At 31.1% G+C, this 23,188-nt stretch overlaps 1 protein-coding gene across 1 annotated transcript; it reads right to left on the reverse strand.

The window, feature by feature from the left end:
- Positions 1-11,349: 11,349 nt before the first annotated feature.
- Positions 11,350-22,466, reverse strand: LOC146999387 (uncharacterized). Its single transcript, XM_085822972.1, has 3 exons — positions 21,665-22,466; positions 19,029-19,118; positions 11,350-11,492 (listed from the first exon to the last, which is right to left on the reverse strand). Exons 1-3 carry the CDS (start codon positions 21,880-21,882, stop codon positions 11,474-11,476), a joined length of 327 nt encoding a protein of 108 aa, XP_085679098.1. The 5' UTR covers positions 21,883-22,466; the 3' UTR covers positions 11,350-11,473.
- Positions 22,467-23,188: the final 722 nt, after the last annotated feature.

A 23,188-nucleotide genomic window follows, 5' to 3' on the forward strand; every position in this document is an offset into this window, starting at 1 on the left:
TATGTGCTGTTAATATCTTTGCCTGTTATGTACATAGTTTTTTTTTTTTTTTTTTTTTTTCCGTTCAAAGTTAGATAAAACTGAACGTACGTTACACTGAAATTACTTTGTCTAGAAAGTAAGCGCTTGAGTAGAAACAGATGTTGGGTTTTATTTTTAGAAGACATGAGATCGCTTTCTGTAAAGTAATGTTATAAAATTTTGAATTTGAAATAATCGTACTTCGTTTTTAGTAGCGCAGAATGATAAAGATTTAATGAGAATATAGCAAAGCATCTTTTTAGAGACGCTGTTATAATTTTGCTATTTTATTTTTTTATGGTAGGTCAAGGAAAAAGGCAGGCTGCTAAATACGGTAACAGCACATTACTCTGTTTCATATATAGCGAATCCGCTCTGAAATGAGGCACGAAGCGGTAAAGTAGCTGAACACCAGTATTTCGGTCCGAGTTTCGAATCCCGCGAAGGGACTGGTTGCGCTTTTGTGGTTTTACCCTGTGTAACGTGTCTAGGAGCCAATTTCCCTTAGAAAGTCTTCCACGAAGGCATCCTTTCCCTTAGGCAGGTAGATCGTACCGGTGTTTATTTTATCAACAGTACTGGTTATTTTTAAAAATGATCATCCTAGAAAGGTGATTGCCAAAAAGTATTCACTTCGCATATTTATACGTTATGCATGAATATACTCTTTTTAGTCAATCTAATATATATAAATTACTAATGCTTTAAAAAAATTCAATTTTCAATATTCTGTTTCCTATTTGTTCCTGTTCAATGAAACAGATTCATACACAGCAAATCCAAATGCATCGCTACAGGAAGATGATAAACCAGCACAGTACGTAATTACAGTTACATCCGGAAAAGAGTAGATATACATATAAATACATAATATATATATACGGTATACAACGATATACAATATATATATATATTATCGTTTTTTAGGATGTATCTATAATATGTATCATTTTACTTTATTAAAATATAATATTCAATTTTGTAATTTAGGAATTTCTTCTCCCTTATCATGTATTATCAGCTTGTACTTTATAAACCTGATACCCCTTCAATTATCAGCTGTATTTTATAAACCTGAAACATAGAAACGCAATTTGATTTTATGCATTTCAGTATCAAGTGAAATATTAAAACTGATTGTTCATTATAACACTTTATGTATTCATTCAAAGCGGATCTCAGATAATGTGCCGCAAATTATTTCCACACTAAGTTTTTTGTGCAAATAATACGTCCTGCTAGTGTTTTTGTAATAAAATGCATGTTATTAATTGATTTCTAATTTTCGTTGCATCTTGATATTGCTGCCAAAAGATATTCAATCAACAATAGTATCTTTTACTACGTTTATGTGTGTGGATACATAGACCATTTCTCCGTGTACTAGAAAAATTTGATAATGATTTATCCACTTTTGAAGTAAAAAAATAATAGTTAGGAGTGTTATACGATTTTATAATACAAGTAAAAAATATATATAAAGCTCTGGAAAGTGCTAACACATATTTATGGAATATTATGGATGGTAATTTATGAAATATTATGGATGGATGAGTAAATGGAATATTATGTGCGTGCTATATATGTATACACATATCATCAAGTATAAAATCATTTATATATAATTTTTATGTCGCGATGAAATTTGTTTTCTTCCGCAAAATAACGGCAAATTATGAAACATTACGCAACATTGAAAAGCGTGATGAACAAATTTTGCGAAAAGAAATAGCGACTGCTGCACGTATCTCACAGATATCTTTCATTCAACACAAAGGTGAAAAAGTTCTATTCCTGTTCAAAACATACCCTGCAGTCTGAGTCACACACGGAAGAAATGACAGCAGGTCTTTTGTTCAACTGAGGGGATGTGTTTTATGGCTTACTCACTTTCCCGCCAAACAAGTACAGAGGAAGGAAGCGTCGTTGCCATAGTAACCAGGCTGTAGGTAGTCTTACAGATTTGAGTCTTTATCGCTCAACGTTCGTAGCGCCATCTGTTATTAAAAATCGACATGAGAAAGGGGTATTAAACGCTCTTAATACATCTCATTAAAAATACACAATATTAAGCAATGAAAAATCCTGCGAGTCATTAAGATAGTATAAGATACTGATTAGCCAGTTGAAATTATCATTTCACGTCTGCAATAAGTTGTCATTTGAATTTTTTAAATATTAATAATGGAACATTAATTTTGCAGACTCTGATGCGAGGTCCACAAAAATAAACTTCATAAACTTGAATAAGTTTCTACGACTCACTGATATTACAATATATCATCTATATCATTCTATATACCAAAATGGATATAGTTTACAGATGCTTAGTATTCAATTAATTTAGACATTCTTTTTTTTTTCTTTTAAAAATATTTAAACTCTTTATACACCACATACTACTACATTAATTTGTATTGCTTAAATTAATTAGATTGATTTATACTGCTTAAATATTAAAAAGATATGTGATATTTCATAACAAAATTCATAAACATATTAATTTAAATAAAATTTTGATTTACATTTATAATTTTACATGCAATTCTATTGAAGCAAAAGCCATTTTTTTTTCCTTTCTCATAAAAACATTTCAACATTTTTAATCCAATATCTTAAGGTACTTTTTAATTATAAACATACAAGTGAACATTTTGGGAAATATATGACAAAAAAGTTTTATTTTAAAGATGTTTTAAAGCATGAACATTATACGAGAAATCTTGTAGCATATCCAAAAATATATTATAAAATTCCCTGAAAACAAAGTGAGATCATAACTATGCAATCTACCCCAAAGAGCACCATATCATGCTATAAAAAATTCTTATGAAAGAACATCTGATTAAATATACACTGTAAATTTATTTAATAATAGACAAATAGTAAAAGATGCATGCAGTATTAAGCAATGAAAAATCCAGCATATCATTACAATGTTATAAGATATTAATTATTAAGTTAAACATCATTAATTCACATCAACAAAAAGTTTGCCATTCAAATTTTTGAAATATGAATGCCAAAACAGGCTTATCATTGTAGTCCCTGATTTGAGGTCTACAAAAATAAACATGATTTAGCTAGTTGATTTGGCTTACGGCAAAGGATTTCGATTAATGTGCCTTGAACTACTACTTTTTTTTTTATCCAATCTATTAATGCTTGACAGTCTGAATCTGATTTAAATCCAGGTGGTTGTTCCATATAAATTGGTTTATTCAAGTATCCATTTAAATATGCAGTTTTTACATCAAAAATCTTATTTTGTAGTTTTCGTAAACATCGTAATTTTCTTATTGATAGATCTTTCAACTAATTTCCAGACTTCATGAGCCTCCATTGAACTTAGTTCTTCTATCATTTCATACATCATACTACATAATCTTTTTTCATTGTTCTCGCTTGTCTTTTCTTCTGCTTTAGTTTTGGTAAAAATTGCTTTTAAATCATGACCTACAATTTGTTTATCTTAAAGCTTGTATAATTGAAGCTATATCTTTCTCTTTATTACTTTTGATAATTTTAACAATAATCAACTTTAACGTCCTTCTAGTATGAGGTAAATTAATTTTTTATCTCTTATTTCATCCCAACTTGAATGCTTTTACTTTTCAGAATTACAGCTGTATTCATGTAAGCATCTACAGATTCGTTTTGACTCATTTTCAGCTGAGCTAATTCTTTCTACATTTGATATGAATATCTTCTGTTCTTGCCGCCATTTCATTTTTTATTTTCTCCCATCATTTCTTTGTATTCTGTTCATTCACATATTTTAACGCTTATGGAGCTGTCACAGTCTAATTCATTAGATTTCTTGCTATCGCATTATCATCCCATATTTTCCAAGTTTTTATTTCACTTTTAAAATTAACATCTTCCTTTTTGTTGGTTCATCAGCTTCTATCACACTTGTCAATATTTTCAAACTTAATTAACTTTTGATTCTATTTGATCATATAAGGTTATTATCAATTCTATTTGCCCGTATAAGGTAATTATCAGCCAGCCCGTTTGCCGAGATTGGAACTCCAGACCAAACTATCAGTTTTCAGCTATTTTACCACTCAGCCACTAGTAGGCAGCAGCAAGTTTCTATGGCTCAGTTATGCACAGTTTGCAAATACTAATTATTTAACTTTAAAATTACATAAAAAATTCACCTAAATTCCAGAATTATTTAATTTACCCATTTTTCTTTTTTGGTCATTGGTTTCCTTTAAATTGTTATTTTTAACCTTACAGTAAATATTCTGCAATATATTGGAAATGCATGTGACACAACTTTTCAACAAATCATGCAATGATTTGCCACATTCACAAATACTATCATTCCAAATAATCCTGTTTTCAACTTTCTCTGTGATGAGACTTATTAATATAGAATGTTGATTTTTTGATAAAATATATAATTTCTCATACATTTCAGATATTAGGATTAAAAATATTTTAAATGCAGAGGTATTAATGAAAAGCACGAATTCTGTTGGCCAAAATAAACCACCTCGATCAATAGCAGCTAAGTACGCAAAATCTTCCCAATATTCAACTATCATTTCTTTGTCAAGAATTAATTTTTTCCTGGAGAGATTACAATTTATATGCTTCAATACAGATCTACAAACATATCCAGAAATGTAAATTAGACACATTGTATCTTTTTCTGTAACATTAACATCGTTGGATTGATGCAAAACATCACCAAATTCCTTATCAATAAGTTGATCATCATTAAAATCTTCAATATCATTACAAGAAAAATGTTGTAAAATAAATGAACCTTTCTCAGAAATTGCATTTTAAGCAAACTAATTAATTTTAGTTTTCTTTCCGACTCTATAATCTGCTGTAAGGATACATTATAATTACAGCTACTCATTTGTTGAAATTGACCAAAACATCCCTCAAGGTCATCTGTCTGAAATTTTCCTGAAGGAATAAAAGGTAATTTAAATTCTTTTAACAAATACTTTGAAAGTTCATTCAATGTTGCTGTTGTATGGAGAAGAGCAACTTGGGCTTCTTTTGACAGTTTTCCCAATTTGTGACTTACAATTTTTTGTTGTTGGGCAAAAATCGTTCCATGATATAAGCCACGAACAAAACTGTGATAAACATTCTAAGCTTTTATCTTCTGTTGTCCTTATAGGCTGCATAAATACATCTTGAAACTGTAAGGCCTCTTTAGAGTGTTTAACATTCACAATTTTCCACCACTTTAAAATTACATCAATAAAATGTTTAGTTCTTGAGACATCTTTTCCATACCGAGTTCTATTATTCTGCGATTCAATTTGCAGAGCAGCTAAAGTCTTTTCATCAAAAAGTTTAATAGCAGTACTTACATTCTGTTCCTCTATAGAAGACGGAAATAAAACTTTCCTTGATAAAGTTGGAGCCATTTTAATATTATCGTTTTTTTCTATTTTATACAATTTTTTTAAATGTAGAACACTGGAATTGTAAACAATATTTGAGTTTTCAAATGACGGTATAAAAAATGTTTGGTTTGAATCGTTCTGATTGAACCAGTTGTTTCGTATAGATTTTGATAAATGAACTGGCTTTAGTGTAGAATTGGGTGCCCCTTCAATTGGCGACATTTTTTAAAAAATTTTGGCGATGAAACCTCACTTCTGGTTACCACAATAGTTTTAAATTTGTTTTAGCTTCCTGATTTTATTTAAATGAAAATAGATTGATGTGTACATGGACATATTTAAGGCGCAATGCCTAGTTTGTGCAATTCTAGGATGTTTTTTTAAGTAAAAACAGATCGATGTGTACATGGACACAGATCTTATGCAATTCCTCGACTTCTTATTTTGGTTTTGTGTAGCGGCCATCTTGAAATTGTGACTTCCTGGCGCCGATCTTGGCGTCAAGAAAGAATCGCCAATAAACGAGGGGCACCCAATTGTAAACTTTTACCAATGAACTGTATCAAATAATGTAAATATTAGAAGATTATGCATGGTAGGGTTTATAAATGAGGATTTTAATGCACCACCACAAAGCATTTTGAACATATTTCTGTTAATTCTATTATTGTCTTATATTAGAGTTATGATTCGATAGCCACAAGACTGTACATGGTCAATTACTTGTTTTGTAAATATTAATAATTGATGTGATGATAAGTTTTTTTGCGGGAAACATTGCTACAATATCTCTGTTTTTTGCTAATATAGCTTATCATAAATGTTTGCAGAGTTGTGGCCTCCATCTGCGAATTATCCGAAAAACCTAAAACACGACCACTTTTATACGAAACTTGTGATTTTATATATATCACATCTAATAATAAATTGACAATTTTTTCAGAATCATTTAAAATTTCACATTTTTTTTTTTTTTTTCAAATACATCCAGTGACTTGTTTGTAATCCAGAATCTGCTTGGCCAATTTTCAGAGATAACTTCCTTAAGTATGACGGATGAGGCAATATAAAATACTTACTGTTACGTATAATATTGTAGCTGTTTGGATTACAATAAAATATATAACAAGACCAGGCAAAGAATTCTGCACTATACGAATGCTGTGTCATTTGCATTAATTGAATCTGTTCATACAAAAACTTAAATTTGTCAGAATGTGGATTATTTTCTGTTTCTGCACATTTCAACAGTAGTTCTGATATTTTATCTAAATTTAAATTGCAGTCATCATGAATATCAGAAGCAGAAAAACCATCCAAATGGCTAATCACTGTCTCAAGTTTAAACCATTTATCACATAGTTTTTCTTCTCCAAATATCCATTTGAACTTTTCAATGGGAATTTCATTTTCATTGAAAAAAACTCTTACATTTAAATCGTCCAATATTTTTAAAGATGCAAGCACTTTTGAACAGTTTAAAAATTCTAATTTCGATAGCCAAAAGATCTTACCTTTGGTTATGAATATCCATGAAGAGGGAAGATCTATTTTTCTTGCAAAACCATTACTAATGCCGTTCCATCATCACGAACAGCTTTATCTTCTCGAAAGACAAATTTTTTCTTCAAAATGCTTAATGCATACACTACTGTGTTTGCCCGCTACAAAATCTTTGCGATTAATATTTTTTATCCATTTCTGAGAGAGTACAGGATACGAAGGAAATTTGAAAGTCGTTGAACATGTTCGACACATGTTCATTACTGCTATCGTAATTTGATCGGCATTTAGGTACACTACACTTTCTTGGCATTCTAAAACACACTTTTTCTTATAAATTCAAATTCACAATATAATATTTTACTTTCCGGTAAAATACAAAATTTTTCAGAAGAAAAAACACATGTAAACAATTATCCCACTAGCACTAGTCCTACGGCGAAGCAATGTCAACTTACAAAATTGAAAGACTAAGATTATGACGTCAGATCATGTGATCATCAGATTGGAGCAGGCCTGCAGATATCTAGTTGGCCTTGCGCGAGCCTAATGGAGGGACGTAACAGGCAATAATCTGACGTCACTGTGATGCCACCTGTCCTGATTTCCGGCGTTTAAAACAGTAGTTTCATTGAGCTGCGAGATGATTTTCTAGAGGTTACATATCCCAAATTAATTTTAATAATATATATATCTGTTTTCTAATAATGTATATATTTAAAATAATTTAAATATGTGTAATTTTAGTCAGTTTTTATTTTAAATTCTATATTGTAAAGTATCGTTTACGTAATATGGCTTTTTGCGCTGCAGTAACGTGTCGTAGCACTTACAGAAGTATGAAAGGATGAGATATTTTATTTCATGGGACCAAAGGATCCAAATGAGAGTTTGCTTTTGACGAAAGAATGGATACACAAATGTCAAAGAGAAGATTCTATTAATGTGAAGAGCGGAAAAATCTGCAGCGAACATTTTCTATACAGTGTTTATGCAGATGATATGAAAAATCGCTTGTTTGGATAGCCACAAAAAGAAACTGTTGAATAGGAATGCTGTGCCGAAAGTAAATTATGATGACAATAATAAATCGAAATTGATGATGACAATAATAAATCAAATTTTAATGATTTTGAAATAAAACTCAGAAATCAAAATGTAGATCATCCTGAATTTTTAAGGATAAACAAGCATGCATTGATAATTTGAAGAACAAAATAATATCCTTAGAAAATTGTATTAAAGTATTGAAAAATAGAGAAAAGAACAATTTTAGAATGTTTGTTCAGCGACAAAGAAGGTGGACGACATCTAGACAGAAATTAAAATCTCAAATAGCGAAATTTAGGGCGGGGGAGCACAAATCGGAGAATTTGGAAAAATTTCTAAAGCCTATTTTTATAAAGACGCAGATTAATGCATTACTGAAAAAGAAGAAAAAAATCAGGTGGACTAGTGAAAATATTTCACATTGCATCGTCATAAAAGCTCTGTCATCTTAAAGCTATGATTTTTGGAAAGAAAATAAATTAAGAAAAAGATTGGAATATCTTTACCTAGTATTATCAAATTAAAGAAATGGTGTTTATTTTATTTTTTAGTGTTTTCTAAATTTTAGTATAGTCCAAGAATTCAAAGTCATGTTCTTACTCTAAAGAAGGAAAGAGGCGAATATTTGTATTCTGTAGAAAAAATATGCGTTCTGTTTCGACGAGATGCATATAGATTGAAAACTGTGCTATGACTCTAAACTGGACTAAGTTGGTTCCCACATAGCACAAAAACATCCTTGGGATATCCCAAGGATGTTGCTCGCGGGATATGCGCACATCCTCAGGACATCCCGGAATATCCCGCGAACCTCCTCCCGAGTGCTTAATGTCACATCCCGGGATATCCTCAGGACATCCTAACCAAGTCCCATCGACAGCGTGCGGGATGTTATTAGGATATGAACTCCCACAAACCTCCTAAGCACATCCCATTATATCCTAAAAACATCCTATCTATGTCCCATCGACAGCATATGGGATGTTATTAGGATTTAAAGTCCTACTTACTACATCCTCAGGACATCCCGTAATATCCCAACTTCCTCCTAAACTCATCCTCCTGAGCGCTTAATGTCACATCCCAGTATATCCTTAGGACATCCTATCTACGTCCCACCGACAGCGTATGGGATGTTATCAGGATTTGAAACACTAGTTACAATATCCCTTTAACCTCTTAAATACATACTATCAACTGCTTAGTGTCACATCCCAGTATATATACAGAGGAAAATTCCAGTGAAAGTATGTGAAGGTGTCATGATCTAAAACCTACTTTTTTTTTACACAGATAGTCTCAAATCGTTCTCCTATGGTTACTATGGAAAAATCAGAAATGTTGAAAATATTTATACAACTTATTTTGTTTTTAAATCTGAATTTGTGAATTAAAATAAATATTAAAACTGAGCAAGGAAATTAAAATGAATTATTAATACAAAATATTAAAACTGAAAATTTTGCTTTTATTTTTAAGATATTAAAAATCTTTTGATCATTTTTAAACATCCAATAGCCCCCAAATTGAATTATTCATAATTAAATTATTTTACAAAATCAGTTTCTAATTTCAGTTAATTTGTATTAAAAATTGAATAATAAAATTACCCATTTAATAATTTTTACATAAATGAATCATCTTTCTTTAAAACATGTAAGGAATTTATAGTGTTTTGATGACACTGTTGGGAAATTGTTAAAAGGAATAAATTGTATTTTTAAAACTAAATCAATTCCTAGCCTCAGAATAAATATGTTTTCGTAACATGAGAATGCTGCAGGTTTTTTTATATATTTAATATTTAGATGTAAAAATTTGACATTATGTTAACAATTCTTTATATCATTCAAAAGGTAACTCAAGAAGCTCTTCTAAAATTCTATCTTTCTGCTCACACAATTTAAAAAAAAAAAAAAAAAAAAAAATCTGAAAGGTCTCAGATTTTAGCAGTCACTCAAAGAGGCTAAAAGTTTATGAATGCATAGATTATCAATACAGATGGGGCAGTGGAAGTAGCAAAACATTTTATAAGATACTGACACCAGAAAGTTATATATCTTCTATATATTTGAAAAATGAAGAAATATATCATGTAATTATGTAGAAATATTAAAATGTTTTCAATTAGATATATCATGAATTAAATGCATTTTAAATCAAACAGATTAAAAATTAAAAAAAAAGCATTGTTAAGAACTGTGTGTAATGCTTTTAAATAGCTTGGCTTGTTAGTCAATAATATATTAGATTTTAAAGGTAAATATGTTAAATTTTGCCAAATGGCAAGACTTGAATGAAAAGTGAAACAAGTTTACGACTGACGATATGAAGTCACATTTCAAAACTAATAGCCCTTTTAGATTAAAAAAAAAAAAGTTCTGAAAATAATTTGCAATGGTTCATTGGTACTATTTTACGCAAAATTCAGTAAAATGAAAGTTACCCGTTGAAATCAGCACCAAATTAAACTTTGTAAATTCTAGCGCATGTTAAAGGTTGTCTCATCCAGAATTTTATTACTAACCATTCATTTCAGAGCAAAATAAAACAGTAATTGCCATTTATATGACAATCAATATCAAAAATTTAAATCTGCATTTTACGCAACATAGAAAAACTTCAAAAGATCTACTGTTTACCATGCAATTAAGGCATTTTATTCTGCTATCAACTCTACCAATTATTAATTCCATTAAGTATATTCAGTTTACTCTTTCTGCTCAATATATGCAATGTAAAATTTTCCATAAATTTATTAATTCATTTTATTTTGAGGTGAGCTTTTATTCAACTCTCAATGTCAACGAGAATGTTTAGTTCATTTTTTATTCAGTCTCAAAAGAGAAATCAAAATACGTGGATTTATGTACGTGTATTTATGAATCAAAATACATGAGAAATCACAGTGAGAAAAGTACTGCTACCTTAAACTGTGATTATATATAACAAATGCAGTGAATTATAGTTAAAAAAATAGTGAAAATATTTATATTTCTGAACTATTTCATATATAACATTTTCAGTTTCGCATATGTGGCAATTTAAGAACTTTTTTACGTATACCAATTTTTTGAAATATCTGCAAATTTTTGTATCTTCAAAGAAAGCTTATTCTTTCACCTTTAGTATATAAGTAATGGTAATTTACCAGATAAAATTACTTAATGGGGAATACAGAAAAATATCTAACCACTTACCTTTGTGACTTCATCTGCAAAGAGACTAAAAAAGTAGTTCAGCTAAATCTGCTATAATAAATATTTATAATAATGCTAAATTATGCAATATCTATTAATATGACAAATTTTTGTAAAGCTATTTATTTGGATGAAAAATAAACACATTCAGAAATTTATGGCACTATACTATGATTAACAGAGGAAAAACACTTTTCAAAATTCAAAATAGTTTTTATTAATCCAATTTATCACATTTTATTTGAATTCATGAAAAACAATCTTATATCAATGTATTCTTATGTATATAAGAACTCTTGATAAATTGGATCTCTGTCATTGCCTTTCACAGCACCTAAAATAAAAAAACACTCACAATTACTATATGTGAATATAATTCATAATTAAATTTAAACAAATGACTATTAGAATGCAAATTAAAGTAAGCATTTAAAATATTTTAACATTTAGTACCTATAAACAGAGTAGCAATTATTTGATTTTTCTTTCGATTATAGTAAAATACCCATGGGGATGCCTTTTAAAATTTTTTATGTCAGAAAATAAACTCAAACCACCAGCTGAACATATGAGCAGTTTTATCAATCAGCCACTGGTAGGTAACCTGGATACTGAATCAACATATAAAGTTGCCAAGATAAAGAGAGAAACAAAATTATGATAATCACATCTTACCTATTCATAAAACGATTTTAAATTTAATGTGTAGGCAAGTCCAAAAAGAGTGAGAATGAATTTATTTTGCAACACAAAGTAAAGTCTTGCAGGAGCAAAAAAAACTTGTCTCATGAGATTGGCAAGTAAAAAATAATTAACTGCATCTGGTAACATTTATTTGACAACACATAAGTAATTGTTAGCTACGTGCAGAAAATAAAATCTGATCAGGGGCATAGCTAGAGGGGGGCAAGGGGGGCATCTGTCCCCAGGTGCAGAATCCAAGAGGCGCCAAACTGATGTTAGAACATTTTAGAATTAAATGTTTTCCATCCTTGGCAAGCAGTAGGGGGCGCGAAATCTTCAGTTGTCCCTGAGCGCTGAAAACCCTAGCTATGACTCTGAATCTGATCATGTTAATGCAATTTTAAACTTTTGAATTTAACCGCAGAAATTTACCAAAGAAGTACTTGTAACAGTAGTAAATGAAGATGTGGCTAATCTTTACTGTATGGTACACCTTGGTTTCTGTCTGAAAAAAAAATCGCAAAGTGGTATTGGTTGTTTGTGAAATGTGGAAGCCAATTGCGTCAAATAAGTTTTTCGGTAACCCTAATGTTGATAATGTTGGCGAAAGTAGCCTTTGGAAAAAAATTTTTTTTTTTTTTTGTCAATAAAAAGTAGTTATTTCTGCAAATATTGCCAATGTGCTGTGATAAATTTAGTTTTGGGCTACTTTTTTTAATAGTAAACCTTTTGTACGGTCCCAGGTTTTTGGTTCTTACCATTCTTTTCAATTGCTGTGTTTGGTTGCACGGAAGTGATATGGTCTTGTATTTTGAACATGCTATTTATTATTTTGGTGTGGGTACCATCGTTTGAGTATCTCTGAGGTGACTAAGAGACGAAAAATTTAATTGAATTGCTTACCTGGAGGATGGTGGTGGGAAGCCTAAACATATGCATGTGAAAAAGGTATGTTAAAAAAAGACGTTTCATTTATTTTTTTGTCTCTGTGTGTTAATTTTTGTTAGAAGATTTGTTGTTTACTGTTTTTATATTAGGAAATATGTATTTTTGGTAACTTATTGCTCTCTGTTTGTGTATTTTTGGTTGTCTGTGTGTTAAGACAGTGGTGAATTTTTTCTGGTAACTATGATATTTTTAACTTTCAGATTTTCTTAAAGTGAAAATAGATCAATGTGTACATGGACAAAGTTAAGGCAGTGCTCAATGCCCAGTTTGTGCAGTTCTCTGTTTTAATAGGTCGATGTGTACATGGACACAGAGTTTGTGTATGTCTTTGACTTCTTATTTTGGTTTTGTGTAGCGGCCACCTTGAAATTGGTGCCGATCCTCTCAGGTGACGATCTTGATATAAAAAAAAGAAACGATTCGCCAAGGGTTACAGTAGAGTAAATTTTTACCAAAGATGTTCTACCATAATCACCATTTCAGTGGTTTAAACACTAGTGGAGCAGTATGCAGAGATGAAGATTTGAGTTTTGTTTACACAGCATGATGGTTTAGGCACTCCAGCCATTACAATGAACAAAATTATAATAAACATAGCCACAATAATTGTCTATAAATATTGATGTATAACACTGCATTAACTAATATATTTCTTATGCTCGTATATACAGAATCCTTAATCGAAGGGAAAATCAGAAGACTGTGCATGAATTTTTCTTTAACTGAAACATGGATTTGACCATACAAATCTCAGTCTTATGGGACATGCCACACTATGCAGATAGACAGTAAAAAGTGCTTGTGTTGTTTTTATTTGTTACAGGTATGTGTAGCCTTGGCTCCTAATGTTTAAAATTAATTTATGACTAGTAACAGCATGAATTATAAACAAATAGCTAAGTTATTGCATTTTATTTTCCAGCTATCGAAATGCGACGCTACGAGCAACGTTTTGAAACCAAAACCTCGCAATCATGAATCAGAACTAGAACTAGTTGCCATTCAGCATAAAGAAATTTAAATATAAATATGAATATTAACAAAATATTAAAGTTAATTTTATAAAATAATTAAACACATGAACAAATATATGAAATAAAAAATAATTATTTCTCATGCACTAACTGGGCCACTACACTACTCCCCCACCAGTAACTAAGTTACGTTACGAAGATGGAGAAATAGGTAGTAACTAGTATTGCAGTGTTAACAACTATCAAAATAATTTAGTCAGTCCTTGAATCTAACAGGTAAACGTATAGTTCTGCCTGTGCGAGAATGTTTTTGTTCACATCCGAATTTGAGTCCGGTCTCTGCAAATTAGTGTAGTCAGGTTGTATCAACTGAGAATTTTCCTCAGCTAAAATATATGCTGGTTTCAAGCGATCCAGGGATACATTAACATGTTTTCCTTTTATGCTAATAGTAAAATATTTGTCCTTGCGATCAATAACAGGAAATAGTCCTTCATAAGGAGGTTCCAAAGGTTTTTTTACCCGATCTATTCGCTGAAACACATGAGAACAAGTTTTTAAGTCTTTATGGACAAATATCTGTTCAGATGAATTTTTACGAATTAGTCTTGGTCCAACAACTTCCATCTGTTTCTGGAGTTTATTCCAATGCTGTCTGGATACTTGGTTCGCTGAAAAACTCTCCAGGAAGTCTGAGACTCTGGCCATAAACTACTTGCGCGATAGAATGATTGGTATCTTCTTGAATAGCAGTACGCAAACCCAAAAGTACTGTTGGTAACGTGTCTGTCCAAGATATGTTGTTGTGGGCTTTTAATGCTGTTTTTAATGTTCGATGAAGGCGCTCAACTTTGCCATTACACGAGGGGTGGTAGGCAGTAGTGTGTTGTAAATTGATGCCACAGATTTTGGACAAAGCTCGTAATGTATCACTTTTAAATTGGGATCCACGATCACTAATGAGTTTACTTGGCGTTCCGAAACGCGCAATCCAGTTGCTATAAAAGGCTCTTGCGACGTTCTCAGCGGAAATATTTTCTAAAGGAATTGCTTCCATCCAATTCGAAAATCTATCTATGCAAGTAAGACAATAAATATTCCCTTTAGATGGTGGAAGTGGTCCTATGAGATCGATATTGATGACAGAAAATCTTCCTGGTGGTACTTCAAACTCACCTAATTTTGTTTTGGTGTGCCGACTGATTTTAGCTTTTTGGCAAGGAATGCAGGTTCTTGTCCACAACTGTACATCTTTTTTTATGTTAGGCCAAATGAATTTTGATGTCATTAATTTCATAGTCGATTTTATTCCTGGATGTGATAAACCATGAATTCGTTGAAAGACGTGTTTTCTGAAAGCCTGAGGAATATACGGCCGAACCTGTTTAGTTGATGTATCACACCACAAATATTTCCCCGAAGGTAGAGAACATTGCTTGAAATTCAAGGAAGTAGTGGTTTGCAAACTCTTCAGTTCTTCATCTTGAGTTTGTTCATCAGCTATTTTATCATAATCTATTGATGAAATTTCATTAACTCTAGATAATGTATCCGCCACAATATTATTCTCACCTTTTACATATTTGATATCAGTCGAAAACTGGGAGATGTATTGAAGTTGGCGAGCCTGTCTAGGTGCTGCTTTGTCGAGTTTTTGACGAAAGGTGAATATTAAGGGCTTGTGATCTGTATAAATTGTAAATACTCTTCCTTCTAGATAATGCTTAAAGTGTCTAACTGAAAGATATATGCTTAATAGTTCCCTATCATAGGTGCTATATTTTTGCTGAGTATCACTTAATTTTTTAGAAAAAAATGCTATTGGCTTCCACGAGGAGTTTTCATATTGTTGCAACACTGAGCCAATTGCCGTATCTGAAGCATCTGTAAATAACGCCAGAGGTAATTCAGAATTGGGAAAAGACAACAGTGCCGTGTTCACCAGGTCATTCTTGCACGTTTCAAACTGTTTTTCAGCTTCTTCAGTCCATTCGATTTTACGTTTGTCCCTCTTTTTAGCTCCCTTGAGATACGCATGTAACAATGCTTGATTCTTCGCTGCGTCCTTTATATAACGACGATAAAAGTTAAGTATTCCAAGAAAAGTTCTAAGTCAATGAATTGTTTCTGGTCGTTTGTAGTTAGTAATAGCTTGAACTCTTTCTGGCAAAGGACGGGAACCCTTAGGTGTAATTAGGTAGCCTAGAAACTCGATTTGGGGAACAGCAAAGACAGATTTTGAAACATTAATTCTTAACCCAAATGTATGTAATCTTTCGAAAACTAATTTAAGGTGATTTTCGTGTTCTTCATGGGTACTGGATGCAATGAGTATACCATCTAAATAGGGAAAAACGAATTCTAATCCTCTAAAGACTTCATGAATAAATCTTTGGAACGTTGCAGGAGCATTTTTTAAACCGAAACTCATTACATTAAATTCGTATAAACCGAAAGGAGTGATGATAGCCGTTTTACATTTGTCTTCTTCTGCAATGGGAATTTGAAAATAAGCTTTGAATAAATCAATTTTAGAAAAAATATTTGTACCTCTTAAAATATGATGAAAATCTTCAATGCGAGGAATTGGGTATCGATCAGGTATCGTCTGAGCATTCAATCGTCGGTAGTCTCCGCAAGGACGATACGAACCATCCTTTTCCGTAACAAGGTGCAAGGGGCTTGACCACTGGGAGTTTGATGGACGAATTATTCCATTGTCAAGCATAAATTTAAATTCCTCTTTAGCTATAGCTAAGCGTTTTGGATCGAGCTGTCGTGCCTTTGAATAAACGGGTTGACCATCAGTCATAATAAAATGTGTAACACCATGTTTAATTTGTGTAGGAAAAAGGTTAGGTTTAGAAATTTCGGGATATTTCGACAGTAAATCGAAAATTTTTATGGATTTATTTAATGTGGTTACTGAGTAATCACTGGAAATAGCAGCGACATCACACTGGACACAAAGCTGTGTTACGCCATCAATTAATTTTTTCTTATTTATATCGATAAGCAATTTATATTTGTGAAGAAAGTCAGCTCCTAAAATACCTTTTGTGACATCAGCAATTATGAATGGAAACTGAAAATCATGACGTAATCCCAAATCAAGAGTTAGCGTTTTTATGCCATAAGTGGAAATATCTGTGCCATTAGCTGCATACAGTTTATATTCAGTTTTACATTTATTCTGTGAAGTAGCAGGAATTATGCTTACGTCAGCTCCGCTATCAATAAGAAAGTGCAAATTTGATCTTTGGTCACGAACGAATAAACGAAATTTGCGACAATCCTTCATATTTTCTGCAGCAGCGTTTGCCGCTGAACCTACTGCAGATTCGAGTTTTCCTGGTTTTTGAAATCGTTTTTTACCCAAGCACACGGAGGCTTGCATTTCTCTGGAATGCATTTTGCTCCAAAACGAAAGTGATAAAAACAAAATTTGCCAGTAGGGTCATATCGTTTACGAGATCGGCTTCGAGATTGTGAACGTGAATTACGTAAATCCGAGTCCCTGCGTCCTGAGCGAATGGTTATTTGATCAATTTTTTGTTCAAGAAAGGTAATTCTTTGCAACAAATCATTTGCGGGAACGGAAGGAGCATTAGTACTAAATACTTCTGGTTTCCGATTCATATCACTAATTTTATCTGCTATAGACGCTAACTTGGTTACATCTTCATCACTAACTAATAATATATTTTTTATGGAGTCAGGTAGCTTCTCCAGCCATAAAGTTTTGATTAGATTTTCAGACACATCTGTAGTAGCAACTGATCTCAACTTCTGCAAAAGTTGGCTTGGTTTCATGTCTCCAAGTTCGATACCAGTAATCAAACGTTTAATCCGTACATTTTCACTTTCTTTGAATAAATGTAATAACCTAATTTTAGCATCTGAATATTTTGTGGCACTATCGTTCGTTACAATGTCCCAAATATTTTCGACGAACTTAGGTTCAAGCTGTGAAACTAAATAATTAAATTTCGTTTCTTCTAAAACGATATTACTAAGTTTGAATTGAGCTTCAACTTGAAAAAACCATATTTCCGGTTTATCAATCCAAAAAGGTGGTATTTTTACACTCACCTTATGAAGCTCCGGTGACTGCATCGTATCTTTCATAGCAGTTTCAGAAGAGTCATTTGTTGACATTTCGAAAATTAATCAGGGTCACCATGATGTAGCCTTGGCTACTAATGTTTAAAATTAATTTATGACTACTAACAGCATGAATTATAAACAAATAGCTAAGTTATTGCATTTTATTTTCCAGCTATCGAAATGCGACGCTACGAGCAACGTTTTGAAACCGAAACCTCGCAATCATGAATCAGAACTAGAACTAGTTGCCATTCAGCATAAAGAAATTTAAATATAAATATGAATATTAACAAAATATTAAAGTTAATTTTATAAAGTTTTACATTTGGATTACCTATCAAAAAGTAAGGAATTTTGATATTATTACAATATCGGAGTTAAAATAACAATTATTGGACATGTTAAAGTAATGAAAATTTTAAATTAGGTTAAAAAGTAACCCTTAATGTGGCATATTTTTGAATTAAACTCTATTGACATTAAAAACAACAAAACGTCCCTCTTTATTAAGGACTTTAATTAACTAATTTTAAATACGGAGCTATGAATGAATATTTTTCCCTTGCATGTTATAATAACTGAAACAAAATTACTCTGATACAGTCAAAATTCCTAAATGCAAGTACATAAAATTTACTTCAGCAATTTAAAGAGATGAGACACACTGAACACATGAATAAATTTCTATCAAAGAATAATTTATTAAATTTGGCCCATTCCATAGTAAACTTTACCATTAGATTACATTATTACACCATGTTATCAGTTTGAAAAGCAAGTCATATGCCAGATCTTGGATGTAAAAGAAATGCACAAAATAATATACAGATTATTGAAAAATGATGTATACCAATGTTTATAAATATGATTAAATGTAACAGAAAATTTACTGTCACAACCACATTTTTAAGTTAAATGTATTATTTTAACATTTTACAATATTTAAGGTATGGCATTAAATGCAACATTATGTGCCTGGATATAAGTTAGTAAATTAAAAAAAGTAATAATAATAATAATCAAAGAATGAATGTCATGAAAAATTTCAAAAACAAGCAGAATTTAACTTAGAAGACCTTTAGACACTTATGATAAATAAATTTGAGAATTCTTCACCCAAAATTAAATTATAATTAACTAAAACCACTTTGACTGACCTTCTACAAAATCCTTCAGCTGCAATTTTTTCTAGCTTGAAAACCAAATTCTTCTCCACATGGTAATAACATCTTAACAAGTTGAAATTCCTGCAGAAAGTTTGATAACACAGTAATAGAATTAATAGAATAGAAAAATTAACACAAAAGTATAGAACATCATTTAAACTTAACATTATTACAAATTTTGGTGCTTTCTGACTATCTGCAAAGCTGTGAAAATTGGCAAAATGGTTAGTTTATGGTTCATATCTACTGCTCTGTTCACAAGTAGTAATTCAAATAAGCACTTTATAAGAAACAAGAAATTTTAGGATGCACACACACAAAAATATATACATTGGGTTAATATTCACATATTTTTCATCCAATGGAATACTATTCAGAAATAAAGATTAAATATAAAGCATGTAAATACATGTGTGTGGTAAGCATATTCATAGTTTGCTATTATCGTGTGCATACTCTTTCTGTTTTAGCATAAGTTGAAGCTGTGAGGGCAGATGATAAGAAAGTATCAGAATTTTTCATGTATAAGAAAAGATTGTCCTGACAATAGTATCTCAATTGTTTAGCACTGACATTTAGATAGTGCATTAGAAATATATAGTAATATATGTATAATAAAAAGATAATTGCATATTATTAATTCATTTTTTTAAATGCCAAACTTTAACAATTCTTTCACATATAATTAAACAGAATTCTTTCACATGAACATCTAAAATCCATTCTTAACTAAAGAATAAATAATAAAACCATGTAAATTTCTTATCAAGCCCATCATTTCCGAAATGTCTACTTCTGAAAGTTCCCAGCATTTCTCAATATATTATTAAATTACTAAACTAAGCATCAATGATCGTCATGTTCGCTAATGTGGCAATATCTTTCACACTTCTTTGTTACCACAAGTAACAAGTAGGCTTCAATAAATCTTTAACTGTTACATGCTACTTTTGTCTAAAATTTGTACAAATAATAAAATTAAATGAGCTTTTTATAATATGCTCAAAGAAATAATTTTGTATGAAAATTTGTTATATATTGGCCTGATTAATGATTCAGGAAATAATTCGGGTTTTCAAAGTGCTTCCAATAATTCAAATTTCAGCTTGTGTCAAAATAAAATCTATAACACAAAGATAAGCAAATTTCCTTATGAACAATGCATTTTAACATTATTCAATCACTGGCAATCACACAGTACTGATTGCTTCAATAAACATTACTGTAACTGTTATTTAAAAGACTGTAATGTTTTAATTATTTCCTTAATTAAAACATTACAGTCTTTTCCTCCTTCTAACACCAAAAGAAAACCCAGATAAGAAATATAAATATATCAGTAAAAATAAATTGTATTATTGAATGACACTTTACATTAATTACACTTATGCATATATTATTTTATTATAAATTATTTCAAAATCAAAGAAGAGAAGGGGGAGAAACTTTAATATTGACATTTCTAAAATGATATAAACATTAATCATTTAGTACAGTTTGTTATTTCAGGCAAAAAGAATTCACTTTCCTGGATAGCATTTATATTTCCATCTCACTTTCAATGAAACATTAAGAGAAATGCATATAATTTAAACACCAGTTTATTTTATTTATCAGGCAGATTATGTCAACTCGAAAAAACCTATCAGTAAAATTCGGTAGTAATAATTCTGAATGTTAGGCAACTTGCAAGATTCAGCAAAAATTATCAATACTTTTATTATAACGACAATACTACAGTAACATGAACATAAAATTAAAGTGCATAGAACTATAAAATAAGCCAGCATATAATAATGGTGCATTGGTTTCTAAAACAATGGGCTCGATGAAAAAATACATGTATTATGGTAGCTATTCATATTCTTCAGCTTTCCTAATATTCTCATGTTCACTTTACATAACTAAAGTATCTAAAATACAATAAAAATGCAAACAATATTTATGAGAAAATGTTAAAAGCAATCATAAGCATTTGATTGAATGACCATATTTTGTCTTCCTGCAAGTCGAATCTTAAAATGATATGCAGTTTGAAAAATGCTTAATCCTTTTATAAAATATTCAAAAAAGATTAAAAAAAGGTACTGTTCTGTTAACAGGACCGAGTTCAGAATTGTATTTATGTATGCTTGTATATTTGTATGTTTGTGTGTCTACATATACACATCTATGCACATACTTACGAACACAGGTTCATACATTTCCGATTCTGGTCCCAATAACAGTACAGTACCCCTAAAAAAACTTGAATTACAAACTAGATTAAGATAATGTTTCAACCATACATATTTTGGACAAAACAATGCAAACTCTTATTTTTATACTATTGTTCAAACTATTTAACATAAATTTATTGCTGCAATAAAATAATAAGCAATCTGATCACACATATTATTTTGAAACTGAATGCATAAACTAGACTAAAAAAAATTCAGTCATAAACATTTGGATAGCAGGGCAAATTAGATATTTGAAAAGACAGCCAGCCATTGAGATACACGTAATTCACGACGGAATGGTAACAATTCATAAAGCTGTGAAACATTTAACTGTCAAAATGACATAAATAACATAAATTCGAAAAGCAAAAAAAGTAAACATACAAGTATTGCAACTGAACTTACCTTTCATGCAACAAAAAATACCCATACAAGTTAACCTCATGGGGTAGCCATTTTGGATTTCGTTTCAAATCAGACAGATGTTTACGGATTTGCGGAAGAATACGAGGAACTAGTAGTAGAGCTGGAGCAAACCGCATGTATTCGTTACTGAGTAACGGGTACATCGGTTGACTCGAAGTACCGATTCGGTACACACAAATCCATTTCGTTACTCGCATCTTTTCGTTACTTGCATCTGTCGTACGATGCGGTTTATTCGAGTACGAATGATGCAGTTATCGTGCGAATACGAATGATGCGGTTGCTGTTCGAATACGAATGATACAGTTGCGTCACAATGCGCTCGTATTTTTCATTGATAATTTTGAATTCTTTTGGGCATCGGGAAAACTCTTGTTTACATTATGTGTTTTAGTTGAAATATTATTTAGTTGATATTTAAAAAGATGAGCAATTTTGATAGCGTGAAGCGTTATTTTGTATTTCTTTTTACATTAAGATTTATAGTGCATATTATGTTTGTAATTTGAAAATTTAGATGATTATTGATTTTTTTTTCTTGAGCGTATCATGGTGAGATTTTATTGATTTGAAATATTTATATACTGTACTGAGGTATTGTTTATATAAGAATATGTAGGTTAATATAGGTTCTTTACTTCCTTGTACGAAATAAAAAGGAAGTAAGTATTGTAATCCAGGAAACTTTTGGGTATCATATTTCAACGGAAATATCCATTTTTGACTATTACGGAATCCATGTGAATTATTTTTTTTGGCGACGTCTGTACGTACGAACACAATGAAGGACTCTTTTTTTTTTCCCCTCCAAAAACGGATTGTTAAATGTAATCCCATTTACTCTAAGTTGATACCTGAAAGGGATTTTTTCGTGATGTGTAAGTACCTATGTATGCATTTCGCATAACTCAAAAACGATTAGTTGTAGAACGTTGAAATTTTGTATATGGGACCGTTATAACATCTAAATGTGCACATTCCTTTTTATTGCAATCGGTAATACTACCAAACGTAAATATGTATATATATATATATATTAAATAAATTATAATTAAATGTAAAGTACATACATATATGTCCTTATAATTAAATGTGTGGTGTATTTTAATTATGGAAAAGCACACTAGGGCTATCTGCCTAAAGGGAGGGATGCCTTCGTGGAGGACTTTCTGAGGGAAACTGGCTCGTATACACGTTACGCATGGGGAAAACCACGAAAACACCCATGCAGCCAGCCCGTTCGCGGGATTCGAACCTCGGACCGAACTACCAGTGTTCAGCGACTTTACCGCTCGGCCGCTGGTGGGCTATAATTAAATGTAAAGTACATATATATATATATATAATAAAATAAAAGCCAAGTAAGGCGAAAATAAAAACCGCAATCGTTGGTTGCAGTCAGGACTTATTTTTTAAAATTAGAAGTGTTGGAGCTCTATGGAAGGCCATCAGTAAAGATGAATAAATAAATAAATAAAATAACTATTACAATAATAAAATAAT

Source organism: Stegodyphus dumicola, chromosome 1 (assembly GCF_044657685.1).
Source record: "Stegodyphus dumicola isolate Sdum_Otavi_A_Nest chromosome 1, ASM4465768v1".
Classification (NCBI taxonomy): domain Eukaryota; kingdom Metazoa; phylum Arthropoda; class Arachnida; order Araneae; family Eresidae; genus Stegodyphus; species Stegodyphus dumicola.